The sequence below is a fragment of the Chaetodon auriga genome, chromosome 4 (genome assembly GCF_051107435.1).
Source record: "Chaetodon auriga isolate fChaAug3 chromosome 4, fChaAug3.hap1, whole genome shotgun sequence".
In the NCBI taxonomy this organism is placed as follows: domain Eukaryota; kingdom Metazoa; phylum Chordata; class Actinopteri; order Chaetodontiformes; family Chaetodontidae; genus Chaetodon; species Chaetodon auriga.
The window spans coordinates 4,919,851-4,942,458 of record NC_135077.1 but is presented as its reverse complement, the minus strand read 5'-3'; the positions used below and the strand labels follow the sequence as shown (position 1 = coordinate 4,942,458).

At 41.2% G+C, this 22,608-nt stretch overlaps 2 protein-coding genes across 4 annotated transcripts; both read left to right on the top strand.

Annotated features, from left to right (window-relative positions):
• The first annotated feature begins 82 nt into the window (after positions 1-82).
• On the top strand, positions 83-13,990 carry LOC143320208 (putative selection and upkeep of intraepithelial T-cells protein 1 homolog). 3 transcript variants are annotated; one of them, XM_076729727.1, is made up of 9 exons: positions 348-424; positions 7,325-7,398; positions 7,499-7,837; positions 8,792-9,106; positions 10,415-10,537; positions 11,253-11,285; positions 11,957-12,001; positions 12,114-12,161; positions 12,276-12,846. In XM_076729727.1, exons 2-8 carry the CDS (start codon positions 7,335-7,337, stop codon positions 12,158-12,160), a joined length of 966 nt encoding a protein of 321 aa, XP_076585842.1. In that variant the 5' UTR covers positions 348-424; positions 7,325-7,334; the 3' UTR covers position 12,161; positions 12,276-12,846. The 3 variants fall into 3 exon arrangements, with proteins under 3 accessions (XP_076585843.1, XP_076585842.1, XP_076585841.1); XM_076729726.1 differs by having other exon boundaries at positions 374-508; XM_076729728.1 differs by lacking the exon at positions 11,253-11,285 and having other exon boundaries at positions 83-424; positions 12,276-13,990.
• Positions 13,991-17,811: 3,821 nt separating this feature from the next.
• Positions 17,812-21,616, top strand: LOC143320144 (uncharacterized). Its single transcript, XM_076729599.1, has 5 exons — positions 17,812-17,909; positions 18,132-18,473; positions 20,097-20,186; positions 20,350-20,453; positions 21,399-21,616. The coding sequence occupies exons 1-5, from the start codon at positions 17,858-17,860 to the stop codon at positions 21,540-21,542; spliced, it is 732 nt and encodes a 243-aa protein (XP_076585714.1). The 5' UTR covers positions 17,812-17,857; the 3' UTR covers positions 21,543-21,616.
• Positions 21,617-22,608: the final 992 nt, after the last annotated feature.

Below are 22,608 nucleotides of genomic sequence, written 5' to 3'. Positions count from 1 at the left end.
TCTACAGCTCAAGTGGGCGCAAAACAAACACAAAAGAGGAAGTTTTATATGAGAAGACTAGACTGTACTTTGGATTATATCCAGTTGATTTGTCTGACTCCTAAACCTAAAGCATCCCCATGTCAGATTTTGTAATTGCAGTATTTGCCGTCCGGCTGACAGGAGTAAAGTAGACAAAAGTGTTCCATTGAACTTGTTCGTTCATTTATGTACAAGTTGATGCATTAAGTGTCCTCTGTATCGAATGTAAGCCAACAAAAATGCGCCCTCAGCGTGGCACAGCACGCACTGCCGCCCACGCGCCTCGTCGACTCAGAATGAAAGTGAAAGTAAACAGAAGCCGGGCTGAGAATATTCACCGTCCCACACATCAGTTTATTTATCCGTCCGCCGAGAGACGTCCCGACATCCCGTAGAGGAGCGTGTAAGTCTGCCATTACTTTGTTGTGATCCTGGCGCTGAGGTGTGCTATATAGAGGCCAGTCAGCCAGCTGTGTCGCGACGTATGGTACGTACAGCGAATTAATGGTGAGGTAGCGCCGTGTGGCAGTATGTCTTACTGTAGCTAAGCTGGCAGTATGTGGACATGATTTTGTGGATGTTCATTTTGAATACTGCACTTTGATGACAGGCTATTTCTGTGTGTGTGTGTGTGTGTGTGTGTGTGTGTGTGTGTGTGTGTGTGCGTGCGATCGGTGAGTTTTAGTGCTCGGGAAAACGGCTCGACTATCAACAGTGTAACGTTCAATGCCCTTTGTGCGCTCAGCCGTGCTTGTGCACTTCACATGGCCTCGGATTTTCTCGCCTTTAACAGCTGAAAACGCTTAAATTGGGGGTGTTGTGAGGTTTTGACAGACTGACCTCCTCTTTTAGAACGTATATGCGTGAAAAAGTTAAAATAAATAGATAAATAAAACATTTAGATGTGATGTTTTCACAGACGCAGCGCGTGCCCTTTGCACTGTCTGCCGCGCATCCGTGTACGTGATAAGACGACGAAGTGTTCGTTGTCAAGCTGTTGCGCTGTTTCCCTTCGGTGAGTTAGATCAGCGCAGACCTCCTTGACATTGTCAAGTTGACACTCAAAGTTCAACCTGTTTCCAGAAAGGAAGCATGCTCCGTCGGTTCACGGTTGTTTGCATTGTGATTACCCAAATTCACCAGAAGTGGAGGGAGCTGGTTAAATCAAGACAGCGCTCGTGCATTAATGCAGTGCTCATTATGCAGAATGGCTTATTCAGATGAATGTATATCATGTTATAGGATTATAGTTATTGCTCCCTTAATGTGTTAATGTTTGCAGCTGTTAAAGTTGTTTTTACTCTTTTCTCCTAATCTCTAATGTTAGTAAAACGTACAATATGTGCCTCTGATTTGCAGTGGAGTAGAATACTCAAGTAAAGTACAAGTACTTCAAAACTGTAGGCTAGTTCAGTACAATGCTTGAATAAATGTACGTACTCTCCACCCCTGGATTTCAACAGACATCTTGAGGCAGTTTGGGAAGTCTGTTTGTGCTGAAACAAGCACGGTTAGCTGCCCTGAGGCTTTGTTCTCTGACAAGTGAATTCTTGCGTGATACTACAGAGAAGACTGGAGAAATCATTGTAGCCTTGTTGAAAACACTAGTGTTGCCACAACTGTCATTAAAGTCAACTTAAAGTTTAGTTAGTGTAAAGGGCTTGCAGACATAACATGATGCAATAAAACTGTTTGGGGGGGGGGGGGGGGTCACACAATAAATACCCTAGCAATACTCCAAGCATGTTAATTATGGGGCCCTCAGCAGGAGGTCAATACTGCCAGTACATCTGACATGGACTGCAGCACAGTAACAAAAGCAGTTACAGTGCAGGCATTGTGTAATTATCATCTTTGTAGCACTTTCAAAACTTGTGGCAAAGAGCACATTTAGCATTGGTTTATGTGTAATGGATACACTCACTCATTCCTTCACTGCATTCAAGTGAGTTGGAATTAAGGACTTTTTGAGGGTGAGGTAAGTTAGTGACTCTTTCTATTGGCAACCTCACTGGACAAGTGGAAGTGGGTAATGCAGGGGGTACATGTGGGCTCCAGAGCGTATTTTCATCTGTCTCTGTGGTTCTTCTTTTCTGACTTGAAATGCTGCAGGGAGAGGGGCTGCATTCTTGTGCACACAGTGTGAATGATTGAGAGAGAGAGATGTTATCTGTTTGGATGGCAGTGAAATTCCAGTGTCCAAAAAAGTGGCTGAGGTTATCAACTGGTGCTGCCCACCAAAATATCAGCCTGGCTCCTATGTCAATCGATGTTATCTTATCACTGATAAATTGCTATCATCACCAGTGTTGTGCAAGTAAACATTGAGCTCAAAGTTCAGTTCACATAAATTAAAATAACTAGTTTGTCAGAATAATTTTCACTTTTGAATTTGAAGTTTGAAGTCCACAGTTCCAAGAAATAAACTAGTTTATTTCTTTTTCTTCCTTTTTTTTTCCCCTTATTGAGCCGCAAAAGCTGCAGATCTCCTATGATGTAGTCTAGTACAAGTCTGTGTACTAGGTAAGTGGTCCTTAGCTGCATCTGAAATGCCATTGAAGTCATGACCTGCCCTGCTCTCCCCCTGATTGGCCCATACTTGTTGCCTTCGTTGAAAGAGGTGGTTAGGTTTCCGCATGAGGTGTGAGCCGATCAGAGGCAGAGGTAGGTGGTCATGCCTTTGCCTTCCAGCATGCTGGGTAGCATAAAGCACAGAGGGAGAGCGCCTTTAACTCTGGCAAGGGTTACCATTGCTCACATTTGCTTGCATTAGTTGCAATGCTGATCATCACACTGTATATGTTGATAAGTAACAAGAAATGGCAATTGTGGCTCAGTCACACTTCTTCAAAATGTTTAAGGTGTCTTGGTGGTGAAAGCGTACGTCATATAACTGGTTACAGAATCAACTTTGTGTTCCAACACAGTTCCTTGACCTTGCAGCTTATTTAGAACAGCTGTTGTTGAAGAGGGGCTGTCAGGACATTCACACACTGGTGTGTCCAGACAGACACTGTACAGACAGGCCAGGCCACCAGGGCTGGAGCACAACCCAAGGGACCACGTCAGTTTAAAACAATGTAACTGCACTCATAAGCACAACCATCAGGTGCTGTGACGGTGGGATTGGCCTGTAGTCTCAGTTGGCAGTTGAGTTTTTATCAGGACAGATTCATGGATTAAATCGATAGTTGGGAAATGTAGATGCTTCCTGTCCAAGAGTTTCGGACAAACATCCACCACCACACAGCTGCAGAGACTCAATTATCCTATCGAGACTGTACGTGCGTACAAAAGCTCCATGCTTTGTGCTCAACTTCTTGAGACTGATTGCCAGGACTGTATTTGAACTTTGTATTTGTCCAGTGTACAGATTCCCACTTATAAACACAAATTGGTGATAATAATAATAATAATAATAATAAGAAGAAGAAGAAGAAGAAGAAGGAGAAATCCTATGCACTAAGTGAGTGCTTTACATAAAAAAGACAGAATGGACATAAAAACATAAAAAAAATGTAAAATAAGATGGAGACTAAAATCCACTCAATAATGAGGATGAAAATAAAAATACAGACAATGCCCAAAACCACACACAGAGTCTATAGCTGCACCATCATTTGGGTCGGCAGAGATGTGCAGTTGTTTGTCATCTGCATAACTATGGAAACACACATTGCGCTCTCTAATATTGTCAATAGTGGCCGCATGTATAGTGAGAACAATAATGAACCGAGGCAGTTTCTCAGACACATGATCTTCGAGACTGATCTTCGCTTTGATGTATGTTTTTAACCAGTTTAACACGTAGTCAGAAAGACCAGCCTTCCAACTGGGCTCATATTTGGCAATTGAGTGGACTTTCTCTTTCAGTATGACTCCTTGACTCCTCCTCTATTTGATAAAAGGGTCTGAGTAAATACAAGCAATCTGTTTGGATGGCAGTGAAATTCCAGTGTCCAAAAAAGTGGCTGAGGTTATCAACTGGTGCTGCCCTCCAAAATATCAGCCTGGCTCCTATGTCAATCGATGTTATCTTATCACTGATAAATTGCTATCATCACCAGTGTTGTGCAAGTAAACATTGAGCTCAAAGTTCAGTTCACATAAATTAAAATAACTAGTTTGTCAGAATAATTTTCACTTTTGAATTTGAAGTTTGAAGTCCACAGTTCCAAGAAATAAACTAGTTTATTTCTTTTTCTTCCTTTTTTTTCCCTTATTGAGCCGCAAAAGCTGCAGATCTCCTATGATGTAGTCTAGTACAAGTCTGTGTACTAGGTAAGTGGTCCTTAGCTGCATCTGAAATGCCATTGAAGTCATGACCTGCCTCGAGACTGATCTTCACTTTGATGTATGTTTTTAACCAGTTTAACACATAGTCAGAAAGACCAGCCTTCCAACTGGGCTCATATTTGGCAATTGAGTGGACTTTCTCTTTCAGTATGACTCCTTGACTCCTCCTCTATTTGACAAAAGGGTCTGAGTAAATACAAGCACTTCACAAGTTAGTGGACAGCCGGTCAAACAGATTTCTGAAGTGGTTCTGGCAATATTTTCTGGTCTTATCTTAGACTGGTGGTCTAAGATAAGACCAGAAAATATTGCAGAAGCAAACGCACACACACTTGTGTTTCACTAACGCATTGCCAGAGCAAAGGTGATCCACATTCATGGTTTCTGACTCAGTTGCTCATCTACACGTATGGGCAACTGTAACACGGCATTTCAAAATGAAACACAGCCGGGAAGCCAGAATCATTTCAAGTTAAGACAGATTTGACAAAGCAATTAGGCAAGTGCTGATGTTCAGATCAGAAGTCTTAAGACATGATCTCATCTACTTGAAGACGGCGTTGTGTTTTCTTGTGTTTTTTGTATGCATGTAAAGAAAAAGCTCTAAAAAGCGATCGTATGTGGACTTCGTGTATCAGTGAATGGGACAGTGTTTAATGCTTGTGTGTCTAGTCCTGTAAATACAGACAAACACACACAGAAGAACGTATTCTCCTGGGACCTTATGCTCAACTGCGGTCACTGGAGAAAGCATGTTTCTTGGTTGATTATCTCTTAATTTCATGAAATATTACGAGACCTGCGTTTCACTCCTTCATATCATAGCAGAATACAGAGGTTGTGCGAAGATAAAAGTATTTGTTTCTAAAGTGATGAAATGCTTTGCTTTAATGTGCACATACTCCAGTACTTAATCCCAGTGTCTTACTTCAGCCTGCTGGGTTTCCATGGAGCGTAACCTTTGAATCATTTAATCCAAAAATAAGATGGACAAATTCTACTTCATTTCTGAAATGAGCAGTTTCGTTAACTGCTTCTTGAGAAAAAACGTCACCCTCGAGATAGATGTCAGATTTTCAGGAACAATGGACAACAGCTGTGAGAACTGCGTGGTTGTAAATAACTTGTAAATGCTGAGCCAAGCACCAGGACATAGACTGTCCATGTCAAAAGAAACGTGGATTATATGACCCAGCAGCAGATTAAGTGATGGACTTCTGGCTCCTTTTACCACACAGCTTCACAGCCTCAGTCTGCCTTTAATCTGTGCTGCGTGCGTGTGAGGTAAGGGTAATTCGCCCTCTCTTCAACAAAAGCACACATGCGTGGAAGATGTCTATCAACTTGTTTTTCACCTGATTGACACGATAAAGTCACGTTGCAAGAAATAAAAGAAGCATAGTCAAAACAGATGTAATTGCTGGATGGTTTAAGGAAACGAAAGGGGATCACAAAGTTTTGGGTCAGCACGAGCTAAACCACCAGTGAGCTCTGCATAATCTATTGTTTTAGCAGACTAAGATTAACGAGTGCCAGGAACACTGACTGCTGTTAGTGAATGCTTAAAAAGAAGAAGAAGAAAAAGTCTTTCCTTGGTGACACAACTACAACTGTCTTATCGATGGTTTTGTACTTATTGTTGAAAAGGTGTCAGGTTGAGAATTGGGTTCTCCCCTCATGATCTATGCGGATGCTTTTTATGCTTGGAAGGAACCATTTTCCCATTTGTTTTAGAACAGGCTGAGTCATTTTAATGCTCAGTGACAAACTGTTCTCTGTTCATTCACTATTTCGCATCATTTGTCGCAGTCCAATGAAAATGCTTTCAGGCAAAGTAGCCAAACAAAGGAAAGTGTTGCTCACTTGTTTCAGGACTGCTCATTTCTTTTCTTCCTCTTTTTTTGGTTTCAGTCATCATTCTGTAAGTAACCTGGCCACCATTGATAGAACTTGACAGTTAAAATTTAACTGTCAACTTTAACGTCACAGAGGCGGGAAACTGTGTTTGGGAAATTTTTGACACTGCTTCCTTGTAAAGCTTTTACTCAATCTCTATTTTTATGTAGTTACATACGGTGCAGGATTTCCTCAAGGAAGCCAAGGTGGTCTGCAGCTCAGCTGAGTCGTGATCAGTTTAATACTGTGTGAAGTAGTTGCTGTACTCTTGACCCTTGAAGTTAATCTTGTGTCATTGTTTTGTAAGATGTTAAGGAAGTTGGCCTTTGCGTCTTGTGAGGTGGGTTGCCTAACACACAGCTGGAAGCTTTGCCCAATTCTGCACCAGTGAGGTTCTCTCCTCACCTATGGTGGTATTGTCACTGGCAATCTAATCTAGCAGCACACTTTTTTGCTGTTTTGATTGTCTACATTTGCCTGCTACTCAACTGCTCAAACTAGGTCAATGTGTGTAATTCCTACCAGAATCTGTCATTCACAGCAGATGAAGGCCTCTCCTGCAGACTGATGACTCCACATACAGTCATCTTAGGGCGGCAGTTACGAATTCCGTCTGCAGTCTCTAGATTGAGCGACGTCCTTTGCAAAACCACAGTTACGCACAGCAGATCTGCTGGTGACTAGGTTGTGCAACGTGCACAAGAGTGTTGTAAAACACACCAAATGAGTGCTGCATTTTTAGTGGAAATTAAGGTAGACAGTATTGCCTTATCAGAGGGTGAATGGACTGAATGGAGATTCAAAAGCAATAGATTTGTCCTAATTCCACCACATATCCAAGTGAGGTTCAGGTAGGCATGTCACATGGAACTTCTTTTGTTGGACAAAATATTGTCCCAGAAATAATTGCAATAATCATCAGGATCTTATCAGGCTTCCAGTGATGTGCTGTGCACCTCTGTCCACAGAAATATCCAAAGTGCCCCCAGTGCACTTGCACTGGAAACTTGACTGATTCACAGAAATAGATCTGCCATGAGTGGAAACATGTATGCGTTTGTTGCATTTTAACTGATCCCCACATTAAGCATTGTTTTAACTCTCGTTTCAGGTAAGAGAACATGGCCTCCATTGGTATCCTTCTTATTCTCACTGTCCTCTCTATCAGTGTGGGAGACGCAAAAAGTAAGTTCTTCCTTAATCTCAGAGTATAAAGCATAAAGTGCTACTTGCTAATGATGTAGCTTCTCATCCCCTTTTAAAACAATCATATCTTCTTCTACAGCTTTTATAAATGTACAGTGCAAGACTGAAAACAGAGCACAGTATGGCCAGTCATCGCTGCTGGAGTGTGTCGTCAGAACTGCTCAAGACGTGTCAAATGTACAAATCCGAGTGGTGACTTGGAAGAAAAAGGGAGTTGAGGAGCCTTTACTGGTTTTCAACAGAGGGAGAATGATGGCCAACTCACGATATTCATTTGCTGAGCCGTCGTGGAACGACAAGAACATGAACGTATCGCTGCTCATCGCCAACACTGCTGTAGAGGACGAGGGAGTTTATGACTGTATGGTGATGACAAACAGCGGCGATAACACCAACCACACCAACCTGAACGTCACAGGTGAGAGCCGGCAGCCATGGTTGACCCCTGAAACAGTAAGACAACTGTTTGGCACCGAGTTTAGAAAAGTTTTCAATTTGTTTTTTCTTTATTTTTCAGTTTTTACTGAAACTGTGAATTTTAGTTTCAGAAAGGTTTAGTTTTAATTTCCTCACATTTAGTTCAGCCGTAGTTTGTGTGACATGCAGCTACATACATAAAAAACACTTTTACAAAACACACTGCTAAACACCTGGAACTTAAATCTTTCTTAAATCTACAGCTTTGATTTCATTGTGCAACCTCATGTTACAAAATAATAGTACATGAACCTTGGTACCTTCATAGCTCATAACGTAATACTGATACGACCGTTTTTATTAACCGTAACTAGTTTTTAATCAGGCAGTATTGTTTCAGTTTAGTTTTAGTTTTTCTTACAGGGTATCGTTTTTATTTAGTTTCAGTTTATTGCTATTTTCTTTGTTCACTTTCATTTCAGTCTCAGGTTTAGTTTACAATAATAACCCTGTGTGGCCCAGTTTTATTTTGAGTGAAGAGCTAATCTTCAGACCCATCCCTCCTGACTTATCTCAAAGCTATTCCATGATTAAAGCTGTTCCTGTTTTGATGAACATGTATGAATTCTGATGACAGACAGAAGGATGAACTTGCTGAAAGATTTAGTCGTGGTCTTAATGGAATTGAGATTGCTTAGACATGAGGGGACTTTCCTGGACCATCAGATTGGTATTTCCCTTAAACACTGTCAACTGTCTCTCTGCTGGCCTTACTTTCTCTTTCACTGTGACAAATAATCCAAATGAAAAATGTCTCCATTATTTATCTTGCTCACCACATATTGTATTTCAAATATCATGGTCACGGATGTTGTGATACTTTATGAGTCTGATTGACGTCATGGTGCAGTGTTCAGTTTAATAATCATGTTTGCGTTTCATTTTCTCTTTCCAGCCAAATACAGCGTGCCCACTATAAAACCCATACCTGAGACAATTACTCAAAACACAGACGGTACCCTGGTGTGCAACTCCGATGGTGGCTACCCGCAAGGTCAGCTTCGCTGGTTTGATGAGCACAACATGGAGTGGACAAAGAGCGCTGACATGGAGGTGAAGAAGACAGAAAGTGGTCTGTTTAACCTCTCCAGCAGCCTGAAACTGATGCGAGGATCCGTCTTCTCCAAGTATACCTGCATCGTGTTCAACGCCAGCAGAGGCAAAGAAGATGAGGCCACATTTGAAATACCAGACAAACCAAAAAGTGAAGGTATGTGATGTTTTAGGCCTTTTGGCTCCATCCTGCTTCACACAATGAAACGTCATGCTAATAATGCATACATACATACATACTTACAGTATTTTGTTGCTAGTGACGAGCGACTTACTCGATACCAGTACCCACTAGAGAGTACTCAGAGCAATCCATGGAGCCAATGTAGAAGTAATTATTATCAAGAAAGAATTAATTAATTTTAACCACTACTGAGATTTTCCCTGACTGAATAATCACATTCCTGTCAGTGCATTGCAGTAGGATAGAATGACACTGGCACTGAATGGCATGTAGTAGTTCTCAGATTTTCTACATATTACTATGTTATAGAATATCATTTACAAAATTACAGGATTAGTATGCATACTGCAAGTAGTATGTGCAGACCTGCACAGTGTTCTAAGTCAGTCATCAGAAAATGCACATGCATACGAGTAGCCTACACAGATGATCTATGGGGGCCCGGTGCTGTATTCTTTCATGGTGTCCAAAGTCTGTGGCGGTGCTCCTGAATGTGTCTACAGTTACATAAGCACAACTTCCTCTAGGATTGCTCAAGTAAGAACAATTTGAATCACAAGCCGGCCATAGCATTTTTTTTGTTTTTGCTTTTGTTTTTTTGGTGCAGGAGGTTGTAGAGAGCTCAATCTTGTGAGGGAAAGCTGTCGCAGCTGCTGTGTACCATTCAGTAAAAGGTCATTTCTTAACAGTCCAATCATCAAATCAAATCAAATCAAACTTTATTTATATAGCACTTTTCATACATAGTGCAACACAAAGTGCTTTACAAGACTTAAAAACAATATAAATAAAAACAGAATAACACGAAAAACCCAACCCTCCCACCCCCCATGTGTACTAACACACACCCTCAACCACATGCATACACACACACAGAAACAGACACACACACACACACACACACACACACACACACACACATTCTCACCACAGACAGTAGCAGGAGTAATGAGACATGCAAGGCACTGAGGATTGAGGAGAATGCCACCTTTCATGTACTGCATTGTTGCAGTCCATGTGCTGCCGGCCTGCCCCTATTGTACTTTCTACTTTGTCAACAGGGGTCGTGTTTTAACTCAGGGCTGGTGTCCAAATTGTGCAGACCCCCGTGGGAGTGAAAGAGAAAGTGAATGTAGATTGCTATCGGGATTACATGGGGAACTTCCCACCAGTGCGTGCAGACCTCATGTTTAACAAGCTCTTCCACTTTCTTTACTCTTTTTGATCACGACTTGAAGTGTGAGAACATTAACTCTGTACTTGTCAATCTGATTCATTCAGGGCACGAACGAGAAAAAGGGTTGGATCCAGCCTCCAAAATAGTGGCTCCCGTGGTGGTCATTGGATCGTTGATTGCAGGACTGCTGCTGGTGCTGGTGCTGTGTAGAAGAAGGCGACATCAACGTGAGTGTCCACACTGGCCCTCATTAGGGTTTTACTCAAAATGAACCAAAATCTTTGAGTATTAACACAACACATACAAAAAAGTGCAATGAAGATGAAGAAACTTTACTGGTTTAATGTAGTATTTCCTGCTTCTTTGAAGAAAAGAACAAGACGACAGATTGTGCTAGCACTTCCTAAGGTCTCATTCATGACATGTAGCTCTTGTGCGGATGAGCTATGGGAAGGAGGCATGAGACTATTGCTTTAGGACAGACTTGAAAAATTGTGAACTTGTTGTTTAAACTGCAGTAAACAGTAATGAGCAGTGACCTGCAGCGTTGTTGAAAGAATATACAATTACAACAATGCCACTATAAGTAAGAAATTTCCACGTATAATGTGATATTTAAGTCGCTCTCAGATGTGGTGTTGGATTACTTCAGTGGCTTCGAACAGCAAAGAGCTAAAAGGAAGTTATTTTACAATAGATGAAGGTTGAAGAGAACAATGGTTGCAAGTGGAAAAACCTGACCTGTGCCTGGCGCGCAGCCATGTTATTCAGGCTGGGAAAGTACTCTCTGGTTCATTGTTAGTGTTGGGTTAAGCAGTCAGAGTGAAAACACTTTCTATTGTTAGACTAGTATTTGACAAGTTGTCTCAGAAAGACAGGTCAAGTAAGCAAGTCGATAATCTGCCGTGAGCGTGGACTCATTTTCATTTTCATTCTTTACAGAGAACCGGAGGCAGTCTGCAACACCCCTTATGGGTACGTCCGTCTTCGGACACGCTGTTACTGCTGTTTTTGTTCTTTTGAATGAGGTTTGAATAAAGGTTGTATCGACTGATTTTTCTATTATCCTCTAGTTTTTGCTGCCTGAAAACACTAAATATCTCCTACAGACCAGCTGACAGATTCATTTTTGCTTCATCTTTCACTATTCTTTCCTGATTAGCTGAGTCAGTCAGTAGCTTCCTGGACTACATACTTGGAAACAGTGTGATGCCAAACTCAGTCACCACAGACTGATCTGATCTCGTTCTGAGCCTGTTTCTGTATGTACTCCTACTACTGTGTCTTGAGCTCCGCTCATGATTTCAGTTGGAGCTCGTGTCAGTCACTGACCAAAAAACCTTGCTATTCCCGCACTAACTGGGGATCAACATATCGACCGCTCACTGCATTTCCTCATACTTTAAAGATGTCCCAGGAAGTACAGTGATATGTACTACACGGGACATTGGTTTTATTTTGTCAGTGGTTTGTGGGAAAATAGACTTGGTTACTGATCGCCAGTTTTTCTGAATCATAACATCATCTGATCCATGATTAGGACACTGGGGTTCTGCCTGTGCCTGCATGCCATTGTTCGGTTTAGTATGGTCCTTGTTTCACACCCACCCATTGTAACGCACAGTAAAATTTTTAATTTGTTCCAGGTGACCGTCGGGAAGTTCGTACGTGTGAATCAGAAGATGAGGGAGGTATGTTTTGATGACAGTATTTTGACTCACTGTGTCCAACCAACAAAATATTTTATGACTGTTTTCAAATGCACGCGATGAGATTTCAATTTCATATTGAATCTTTTTGCAGGTGATCATCAGGAGATGGATACAAAATGCCAAGACAGCCTGGCCTGAGGTAATTTCAGGGTTGAAAAGATTAGTTTCACCTCCATTTCATTAAATGTATGTTGATACTCTGCTCTAACATCAGATGTCTGAAATGAAGCTCTCTCTCATTGTCTCTCTGCAGGAGTCACAGCGTGTCACACAACCATGTGAACTTACTGGCAGCCTCTGACATTAACACTTCCTTGTTTGCTAAATTCCATTTGTCTTTGCACGTTTCCCACTGCAAACAACTGTGTGTATAACCAGGAATAACTTGTATTACTGTGATTCATTAGAGGATCTGTAAGCCTCTCGTTCACCTAAGCTTACTAAGTAAACACTCTTCAATGTAGCTTAAGTCTTAAAAGAAGAAGATCTCGACTGATTGTGAATCAGCCCTGTGGCCTGAAACCTTAAACAGCCACATCAGGATCAATATGAAACATCACCAAAAAACAGCTCGATGGGGATAGTGGCATGACAGTGAATCTCTGATACGGGGTGTGTGTGTGTGTGTTGGTTGGTTGTTGGAGGAAAAGCTGTTGTTTAATCTTGTCTTTGTTCAGCCCATGCAGTAACTGTAGCCTTTGGCAGCTTGGCAGGAGTGGAGTTCCTTCTTATTTCCTTTTTTCACGTTATGTCACTGTTACCACAAAAAGGTTGAATCATATTCTTTGGAGAGTTCTGTGAGTGTGTGTGTGTGTGTGTGTGTATGTGTGTGTGTGTGTGTGTGGGGGGGGGGGGTATGACTTTGACTTTGACTTTGACTTTTCAGACTGGTGCAACTGAAGAAAAAAGCTGTGTCCCCACTTGGAAAACAGCTGATTTTTGGATCTGTAGTTTAACTAAAGGTTAGGGTAAGTCTGCAGGAAGAGCTGACCTAAGGAAGTGTGTGTGTGTGTGTGTGTGTGTGTGTGTGTGTGTTCATTCCAGGTAAATGTCAGTGATACAGCGTGTTGCTTTGGTTGTACAGACTTTTATTTTTTTGTTTTTCACTGTCCACATGACTTGAAGTTTTGTGATGGTGCACCAAGTCAGCACTGTGCAGTCAGCAATTCCCATGAAAAGACCAAAAGCATCAATGCATTAGTCCATCTCAGCACGCTTTGACCTGCCTACCCTGCCTGTGGCACTCCTAACGAGACGAAAAGCGTTATCTGTGTTTAATTAAAAAAAAAGAAAAAACGTTCGGTAATCCCCTGCAGGGTGCTAGCCGTTTGCAAACATTACTCAAACGGGAGTAAATAGTGTGTTCATCTGGAGCTTTGGACAGGACAGGACAGCAATGGAGGCCTATGGGAAAGAAGACAAGCGATATCAGGCAACACTGTCAGGAGGTCAATTCATTGCTGGGCTTCGTCTTTTCATGAGATTTGCAGAAAATTGAAGAATATCCACAGCGTTCTACTTTAAGGGTCCTGGTCCAGAAGCTTTGCATGATTTTAGACCTGTTTGTTTAATTTCAGACAGAAAGTAAAGTTGAGCAGTCTAACTTTAAGTCCAGTGTTTCCTCTCACTGTCCTGAGAACATTGAGCCCCCACAAATTTCATATCCTGTTTCTTACCACAGAGAGAGTTCACGAGATTGCTTCCGTGTGCCTCCATGATCTTCGCTTGTCCCTTGTGATTGTGAAATAGTGTGTCGCACACAAAAGCCCTCATCACGTGTTTGTGTTCCTCTAACTGTTCGCGGTGAGACTCTGTTTATATAACTTTTGGCAGGAACCTGCAACTTAAATGCCAAGTCGAGGCTTATCTTCATCATCTCAGGCTGGTTTTTGACTTTCTTTTTTATCCTCTGATACCAACCCTCAGGAAAAATGGGCGCCCGTATTTTCAGGCTTCTAGGTTCCTGATTTTTTATCTGAGACCTGCTTGGTAATGGATCCGGTCGCAACCAAGTATGTTGTACTTAAAGGCTTTGTACCGACAACACCAAAACAAAGTTAGGTGTGTTCAGCTAAAGCACCTTATCATCGTCCAGAAGTAAATGATTAATCTGTATTCGGGGTTAAACATTGGTTTACTGGACAGAGAAAAACCAACACCACTGTAAATGTTTTTAAAGACATGTCAAGACTCCATATATGTGCCTGTGACTGTTGTTTTGTGTACACTGTTTTTATTAATGTGTGAAAATGTAAAATTCTGTGTGTCTGTGTGAACTGATGCTGTGTGACCCACTTTAGACGTAAGGTCAAAATAAAATCTGTCACTAAACTACAGAGTAAGACATTTGAAATTACTCTGTATTTGCTGCGTTTGTATGATTAACGCTCATTGTGTAAACTGTGATTGTTTTTTTTTAATATAATAAAACATTTTTCAATTGAAAAATAGAAGAATGTGATTTTTTTTTATTGTTATTTTTGCTGCACACGCCCATGGATAGTGTTTCACACACAGACACACACACACACACGTCTGGACATGACAGACACATGACTTTTCATGACTTTACCCTTCAGTTTCAGGTGAACACAGACATGACATCATTTCCAAGGAAAAGTTTCATGTTGTGTTAAGCTTCATTTGCTGGACTTCCGTGGAGCAACGGCAGCACATTGACGTCTTTCCACTCGTGGTTTTGAGATTCTGTGTCTAACAGCTTCTCTCTCAGTTGGTGGCTGTTTTTCAGATGTCTCGATGTCTGTGGCTGGTTTCTATTTTGTGCTCCTGCAGATGAGCTCATTTGATAACAGACCAGTGAATCACAATGATGCAAAATGGTTGCAATAGTCTCTTTTTCTCTTTCTTTCTTGAAAATTGCCTCAACTGTGCATACAGCTGAAAAGCTTCAAAGTTCTTGCACACATTTGAAATGTTTTTGTTCCCTCTGCTAAGGAGAGTTATGTAGCGTGATCAAGTTTGTGTTAACTGCTAAATGGTGGGCAATGGCCTGTGACACTTTCAAACAAGCACTTTCTGAGTTTTCTTTCAAGCCTCTGGCCGCAAAAGCTTAAACAGATGGCAATCCTGCTGTCTACATTATTTTCCCATCATATTCAAATTGGGTATTGTGACATGCAACAGCCACAGATTTTTATTGTTGTTGTCTTTCCCAACCTCTGGCTGTGACTGGTTTTTCCATTCATTATCAGGTTGACCTTGTTAGTCACTTATATCAGTAAATAGAACGTGCAAGCGATATCACTTGCGATATCAGATCATGGTGAACCAGATTTTCAATGAATTTTGCGCAACTCATCCTGCTAACCTTAAATAGATGACAGTCCTGCCATCTACTGGACAAATAGCATGACAGCATGTGAGGACACAGCAGCAGCACAGGTGAACTGCATGACAGCGTGTTTAAAATGTTTTTCACACTGACATTGTTGAGTTTCATTTTGTTGTCAGCCTCCAGCAGCAGTGGCCCTGCTTAAAAGCAGACATGAAGATGGACGTCTGATGGTCTCAAGAAGTCCCAGAATCATGAGACGTTCTACATTTCAATGAAAACTGAACAAACCCCATGGATTGATCATGACCTTTTGGATGTGGTTGAGAGCTCCGAGCAAGCAAGCTAGTAAGTGGACCTTGATTTGAGCTGGTTAAACAAAATGAATTTAAATTAATATGACAAAAAAAATAATCAAACGTGCAGTTTCATTGAGATGAATACGTGTAGCCATTTTCCATCTTGAAACGGTCTCTTGGCCCTCTTCTTCCTCACCTGCTGAATTTATTCCTTGTGTGTTGAGATGACGCAAAATGGAACAACTCAACATAAACTTTGTTGTTGTAGTTACACAAATTAGTCACGTTGTGGAGAATTCATAAAGGTTTACATGACAATACTGACGACTACGGCCTCAAAACTGACAGTAGCTCTGAGTCAACAGCCACTTTCACAAAGATAGTACAGATAATGTACCTCAGTTGCCAGTTTATTAGGCACAGCACGCTAAAACCAATGCAGTCTAACAGCCCAAGCCTGCATTAGCTTTAGATTATTGTACCTAATACACTGGAGCGTGTAAACCTTAATTCAATCCTTATACACACTCAGAGAGATTGAATAGGAGCTCAAGTGAGCAGAATTGACAATTTAAAAACAGCACCAGTAATGTGAGCACTGTGTTAATAAAATGTTTGCAGTCTAGATTAATCGTTACCATAGAATCAACGGTGTCAAGTTTCCAAAACTATTGTAATTAAATATCGGGGGTGGGAGCACTGCTTCTGATAGAAGACATTCCAGGTTCAGTTTTTATTGTTGGGGCATGCATTAAAGTCAGCGTGCAGTCTGCAGAGTCCGATAAGGTCCAGCTCTGTGCAGTTAGACGAAAGGGAAGTCTGTTTAAACTGCTTTTACAATTATACAAGACGTGCAGGAGTGCTCACAGTCAGTCAGTCGTCTCACTATGAGGATGTGATAGGGAGCAGCTGCAGGCTTTCAGGGGTTGATGCATACATATACGAGACATCAGGACTGCAAGAAAATTGACTTCTGCTTGTCTGTACTCCAGAATCATGACGCTGAGATTCACCTTTTAATTTGTTAGTCAGTGTTTTCACATGGTTTTAAAGGACGTTTGTCATCATGTCCACTTCATGTCAGTGCATCCAGGCCGTCTTTTGGACAGCATGTCCAGGACCGGTTTAATATGTGTACGCTCAGCCATGCCCAAGACCACTCTGGACTGCCTGTGGATGCTCGGTCCAAAGGTTGGTATGTTTTCAGGGCCACATTTTGAAAGTCAAAGGATGATGAGATGTTTGCATCGTTTTTATTGCAGGATTATTGTATTGTATCATACTGTAGGGTGTTCCTGTTATTTTGTCCATCACCTGTGTGAATCTTCACACAAAGTATGAAAAAGCTTATTTGAAATGGATGGAGCTCAATAACATGCATTTGTTATTTCTTTATATGTGATTGAAATCACAGTACAGGTCAGATTTGAGGCGTGCAGTAAAAGTGAGTTACATTCAACGGTCTTTCTTGACAGGTTGCGTTTATTTTCCCCATTATATTCAAATAGGTCATTGTGACACGCAACAGCCACAGATTTTTACTGTTGTTGTCTTTACAAACCTCCACAAGGGGGCGAGCTCATCCAATAATTCCTTATATGAGGCACGCTACAGCCAGAACGCACAATGTTAAATACTATACTGTGGATTCAATGAGACATTTTGACCAAAGCAGGAAGAGAAACAAGTTTAGCTAACAATGGCTGAATTCCATCAAGTGTGTGCAGTGGTTACACGAAGTACAGTTTTTCATGAAAACAGGTGTTCCCACTTTACATCCAGAGGTTTATATTACGCTGTCCATGCATGTTCACATATTTACTTCAAATTGGTTAGTGACACATGCAATAGCGAGTAAAAGCGACCATATAAGCAACTAAAGTGATGATTATTATTATTAAAAACTGATAATAATTAATCTTTCATTCATTGTATTCAACACCTCATTTAGAAGGTGTTCTCGTGTAGTAGTTCTATATAAGAGGTATAATGACACGCAGAGAGACATTTTTCTAATTACCATCTTCCATCTACACATTTTCATCACCTGGTTTTCAACATCATGACACTGCAGCCAAGCTCAAGAATAAGTAAAGAAGTGATGGAAACCACATGCATTTTGTCTCACAGGCTGCACATGATCTTCCCACATCAAACAGTACAGGAAGCATGGTTTGCAGTGGTGTCTCTGCTGTGAAGACCTGCATGTGAGGAACACAGCCAGTATGCAGTCAGTGCTTCAAGATGATGCCGCTCTGCTGGTGCGTTCTGTTGCTCTGTGTTTCTGCCAGTGCAGGTATGACCATTTACTACTTCTTCCTCAAACATTTTATGAATGGTTTCGCTGTCGTTGGAAGTCTGTCACAACGTTCACTAGACCAGCCGGGAGGAATATTTTTAAACTATGCAAATCAGCTTCAGTTGCTGCTTTCAGAAAGACTGTTATCTGGTCAGTGTTTAAATAGTGCAGATGGTTGCGCCTGGTGGTTTCAAACACACCGTTTGTCTCTTTTTATAGATGAGAACATCGTAGCGTCCAGAGCGTCTGGCCAGAGTGTCACCTTCAAGTGTTCCTCTGCAGGATGTCCCAACAGCATTGAAGGGTATACTGGGATGTATCTGTATTGGGATTTTAAGGAGCGGAAAGAGGTGCTTTTCTGGAACTCCCAGGCAGGACCAACTGATGAAATCAGCCCACGAGGGGGATACGAAAACAGGATTCAGATAAACGGATCTCTGAAGAACCACACCATCACCATCAGCAACCTCACCATGCATGACAGTGGTCTCTACAGCTGTGTCTACACTAAGTTTCCCAAAATCAAAGTCGACTGCCAGGCCCACCTACTTTTAGTAAGCGGTGCGTTTTTCCTTTTTCTTCTCAAAAACTACACAAGCTCTTCTGTCAAGGGTAGTCAGGCGGTGGAGAGCAGCTGAAGTATGGTACAGTGCATTCATACACTAAATATCTTTTTCAGTTGCTCCATTAATTCTACTTTATACTTTCAGAGGGAAACACTTCACACACAAATGTACTTTTTACTCCACTAAGTTTGATGGTAGTTATCAGTGACTGGTGGATATAAAATATTGATGCGGTGAGTCAACTTGCACATTGGATGAAGGTGATAAAACACCAAAATGGCCAAGAAATGACAGTGAAATTTGATCTACATTTTCCGTAATGGTGATTTGTTTGGAGTTAATTTGACCGCAGGGAGGTCAAACTCTCTATTAGACCTCTTATCATCATAAAACTCCAATAAAAGAAATCCAAATAGACAGTTTATGAAAAACCATTGTATGACTTATGTTTTACAGCTGAGGTCTCTGAGATCCCAAACACAGTACAGCATTTTTCAGCAGATTCCTGAAGCGTGTCATCACTTCAGAATAATGACTTAAAGGCAATGAAATTAGAAAAAAAAATATAAATGACACCAGTAAAACGATGTAGGTAGTGTTTTGTTTAGCTGTTAAAAATGACTCAACCCAAATATAAATTATAAATTTTGCTAATAACACTTTTACCTCAATTAAATTATCAAATGCAGGACTTTTATATGTTATTTAGTGTTTTTTCCATTGTGGTATTTCTACCTTCATTTAGTAAAGGATGCGAGTGCTGAATACATCTCAACAATCCAGCACTGGTGGACCGTATCTTACTTATTCTGAGCAAGTAGGTTGTCACATACAGGAAATTGCTGTCAAGTCAAGAAGAATGAATAGAAAACAAAAAATTTGGCAGTTGTACAGTTTTGTGCAGGGAAGGTGCAGAAGTTCACACTGAAGTATGAAGAATATTTGCAATGTGCCACATAGTCGTCTAAAAGATGTGTGTTAATGTGTTAACTTGGGTCAGGTGGTGCAGACTTTACGTTAACGTGAGCTGTTGTGACTGAGGAGTGGGATAAGAGACCGTGTCGGTGGTGTGAAGGAAGTCTCTGTCACACGCCTTCTCTTTAGTTAGGAGCACAAGAGTCTCAAGGTTAGGCCACACCGAGACCTCAGACAGTCACACATTAACATCATATTTAGAAACCATTCTAGCAGATCGCGGATATGAAGTTTCTGTCTGTCCCACTTACTGTAGTAACCAAGGTCTTACAGATTAACTGTAAACATAGAGAGGACCATTCAAGGAGGATTGCTCAAACATTCACATTTTTAATAAGGAAGTAGGTCAAAGTGTCTTCAGTTAAAGAGGTGGGAGTCATGGCAGATGTAGGTACGGTACAACAAAAGTACAAGACAGGTGCAGAATATCAAGTAATTTGAGGAGATGTAGGGAGAAACATGTGACATTGGGAGCATTAAACCATCACCCAGAACTGGGTGATGATGGTGCCCAGGGAGAGGAAGACTCCACTGTGTCAGCTGGGGTGTCACACAGGGTGATGGGGGTGGGTGGGGGCTCAAGTCCAAAACCAAGTTGTTCTGACTGCACCAGGTCACCAGATGATCATTATCCCACCTGCAGACAGACGCACCCACACCGGAGATGACTCCAATGAGGGTGGTGCCATGTTGAAAAGTAAGGAGCCTGATGTCCCCCAGCATCTTCTCTCAGGTCCAAATTCATTGTCCCTTTTGGAGACGTATATGTTAAAAAATGTAGTTGAAGCTGTGCTACAAATGCCATCACTAGGTGGAATGCTGCAGGAACATTTTGCATGAAGACGGTCCACTTTATTTGGTGTACCCCATGTTTACCTTTTCGTCATTTCACACAGAAGTGTCTGAGTGCCAAAGTCCACCTTTGCCGTTAATCGTCATCGCCACCGGTGCCATCAGCATGCTGGTGACCGTGATCTTCATCCTGCTGATCCTCCCGAGGGTGAGTTCAGACACTTCTCATGCTGCTTTGTGCCTGACCCAAAATATTCAAGTCGCTCTGCCAGCTTCAGCAGTGGTTTCATCACAGGTGTTATTTCCTCTGCGTGTGCACCATTATCGGTCTATCACACTGCAGCCCACCAAAACCACCTTTCTGCTGTAAACATGAGGTTTGCCCCCCCGAGATCTTCAGTACATGCGCTGATTACACAGAAGGCCACTGCATGCTCGATGTGCAGGATGTGGGTGTAGCTTCTTCGAACTCACTGCACTTCTCTACATTTTTCCAATGTTGTCTCTACATAAATAATTAATAAATAACTTCCCTTGGTAAAAGCAGTTTCCTTAAAGGAATTGAGACACCTGATTTTTCACTTGGCTCTGCTTGAAACACTGTTGTTTTATCATAAAGCAAATACAGTAATACAGTAAGTTGGTTAACATGTCAGTGCATATCAGATCCTTCCAGATAAGGCTTAAAATCTGTGATGTCAAAATCAAACATTTTCAGTCAACAGTCCTTCATTCCAACATGAAATGTTTATTCAATTTCTCTGTGTTTTGATCATTTTTCTCAGAATGATTTTTTTCCTCAGACAAATCCAACATGTTCTGGTTTTCCCTCTGCTGCTCCTCACCTTTTTATTGTCCACACACAGCTCCTGATACCTTTATCTGCTTTACCTCTATGGAAAAAAATTGCCATACTGCACCTGTGCAGAAGTCTTGTTTAGATTTATTACTCTACAAACCTTCAATTGCTTTGCCATGTCTCCTTGAGGAAAACTAGTGTCCCCATCAGTGACACAGTTATAGAGCTGGAGCCCTCGAGTTGGTTCTTTTCGACCGATCAGTCTGTGAAATCCACCACTACGATTAGCATCGTTCAAGAACTCTGTTGTCAATTTCTGTCTAAAAAGGTCTTGTGATATTTCACTACAAACAGGTGAAGCAATGGACGTGCAGCAGAAGACCAACAAAGGCCCTGCAGGTCTCCAATGATTACGTGTATGAAGTTATGACCAAGAGCGGCCTCCGCCCTGTGGACGCTCCAGAGCACTCAGAGCCAAGCCCGTATGATTTTGCATAGCAGCGTACATCTAAAACGACTGGCTTGATGGCCGTTTTCCTCTTTTGAGTTGTTTTAAATTTTCCTTTGCTTCTTTTTCTCTTTTTGTCGCTTGCTGGAACTTTTTAAAATGCAAAACATGTAACATGTTTAACAGCTAAACACTCCTAAGAGTGTTTCAGAGTTGCTAAAGTATCACTAAATTTAAATCATTCTCAATTATATGAGTACTGACTGTCAATATTTGAACTTCAATAGTTATTTGTTCGGTGCATTTATGGCTGTATTTGACTGCTCTATTACAAGTTATAAGCTTTAATAAAGATGTTCACCATTTCATACCTTTCATAAATGATGGTTGAGTTTTCACATGATGTATTTGTACAAATCTAATGTAATCCATACATTCAGAATGAGGCTTATTAGGTACAAATATGAAAGCAGGAATGCTAATGTTTTAATGTTGATAATTGTGGCTGTGTATCACTATTCGAAAGGCAATACATATTATCTTTCCACATATTGTGATACTTCTTTGTGATTCGTTTTTTTTCCGATCAAGCAAAGCCACTGACCTTGATTACTGCTTTATATCATGCAACATTTGTGGTATGGCGTCAGCCGCCGCACTGATATTTTTAAAGTGGTTTCCACAACGTCAAGGCAGTTTTATCTACATCTGTGGTATTTCAGCATGCACACGTTTGCAAACAAATGCAGACTATACAATAGGAGCAGCACACGACCTGACAGCAGTTTTTTTTTGTTTTGTTTTGTTTTTTTTAGCTCGCTTTAACCCCACATCAACACCAGAACTGTGTTTCTGTTCAACACTGCTCCATGTGTTCTTATTTTATTGTTTATTTTTGACACATTTGTCAATAGAGGGCAGGAGGTGTGTGTTAAACTCAGCCACAGGCATTGCAGAAATAAGGTTGAACAGATGTGATAACACAGTTTGGTCATTTAAAGGTGAGCTCAGCACCGTTACCCCGGAATAATTCAATCAAACGAACTGTTGATCCATTATTTATTCAAGATGCATGGTCTGAACTTTATGTTGTTCACATGACTTTTAGGCCCATTC

What these genes read in the sequence shown, in the direction of transcription:
- LOC143320208 (XM_076729727.1), top strand. Translation starts at nt 7,335, where the DNA reads ATGGCCTCCATTGGTATCCTTCTTATTCTCACTGTCCTCTCTATCAGT. An exon ending in TAGAAGAAGGCGACATCAAC is followed by an intron (nt 10,538 to 11,252) that starts GTGAGTGTCCAC and finishes CATTCTTTACAG; the next exon opens with AGAACCGGAGGCAGTCTGCA. An exon ending in TGAATCAGAAGATGAGGGAG is followed by an intron (nt 12,002 to 12,113) that starts GTATGTTTTGAT and finishes ATCTTTTTGCAG; the next exon opens with GTGATCATCAGGAGATGGAT.
- LOC143320144 (XM_076729599.1), top strand. Translation starts at nt 17,858, where the DNA reads ATGATGCCGCTCTGCTGGTGCGTTCTGTTGCTCTGTGTTTCTGCCAGT. An exon ending in CTGTGTTTCTGCCAGTGCAG is followed by an intron (nt 17,910 to 18,131) that starts GTATGACCATTT and finishes CTCTTTTTATAG; the next exon opens with ATGAGAACATCGTAGCGTCC. An exon ending in TCCTGCTGATCCTCCCGAGG is followed by an intron (nt 20,454 to 21,398) that starts GTGAGTTCAGAC and finishes CACTACAAACAG; the next exon opens with GTGAAGCAATGGACGTGCAG.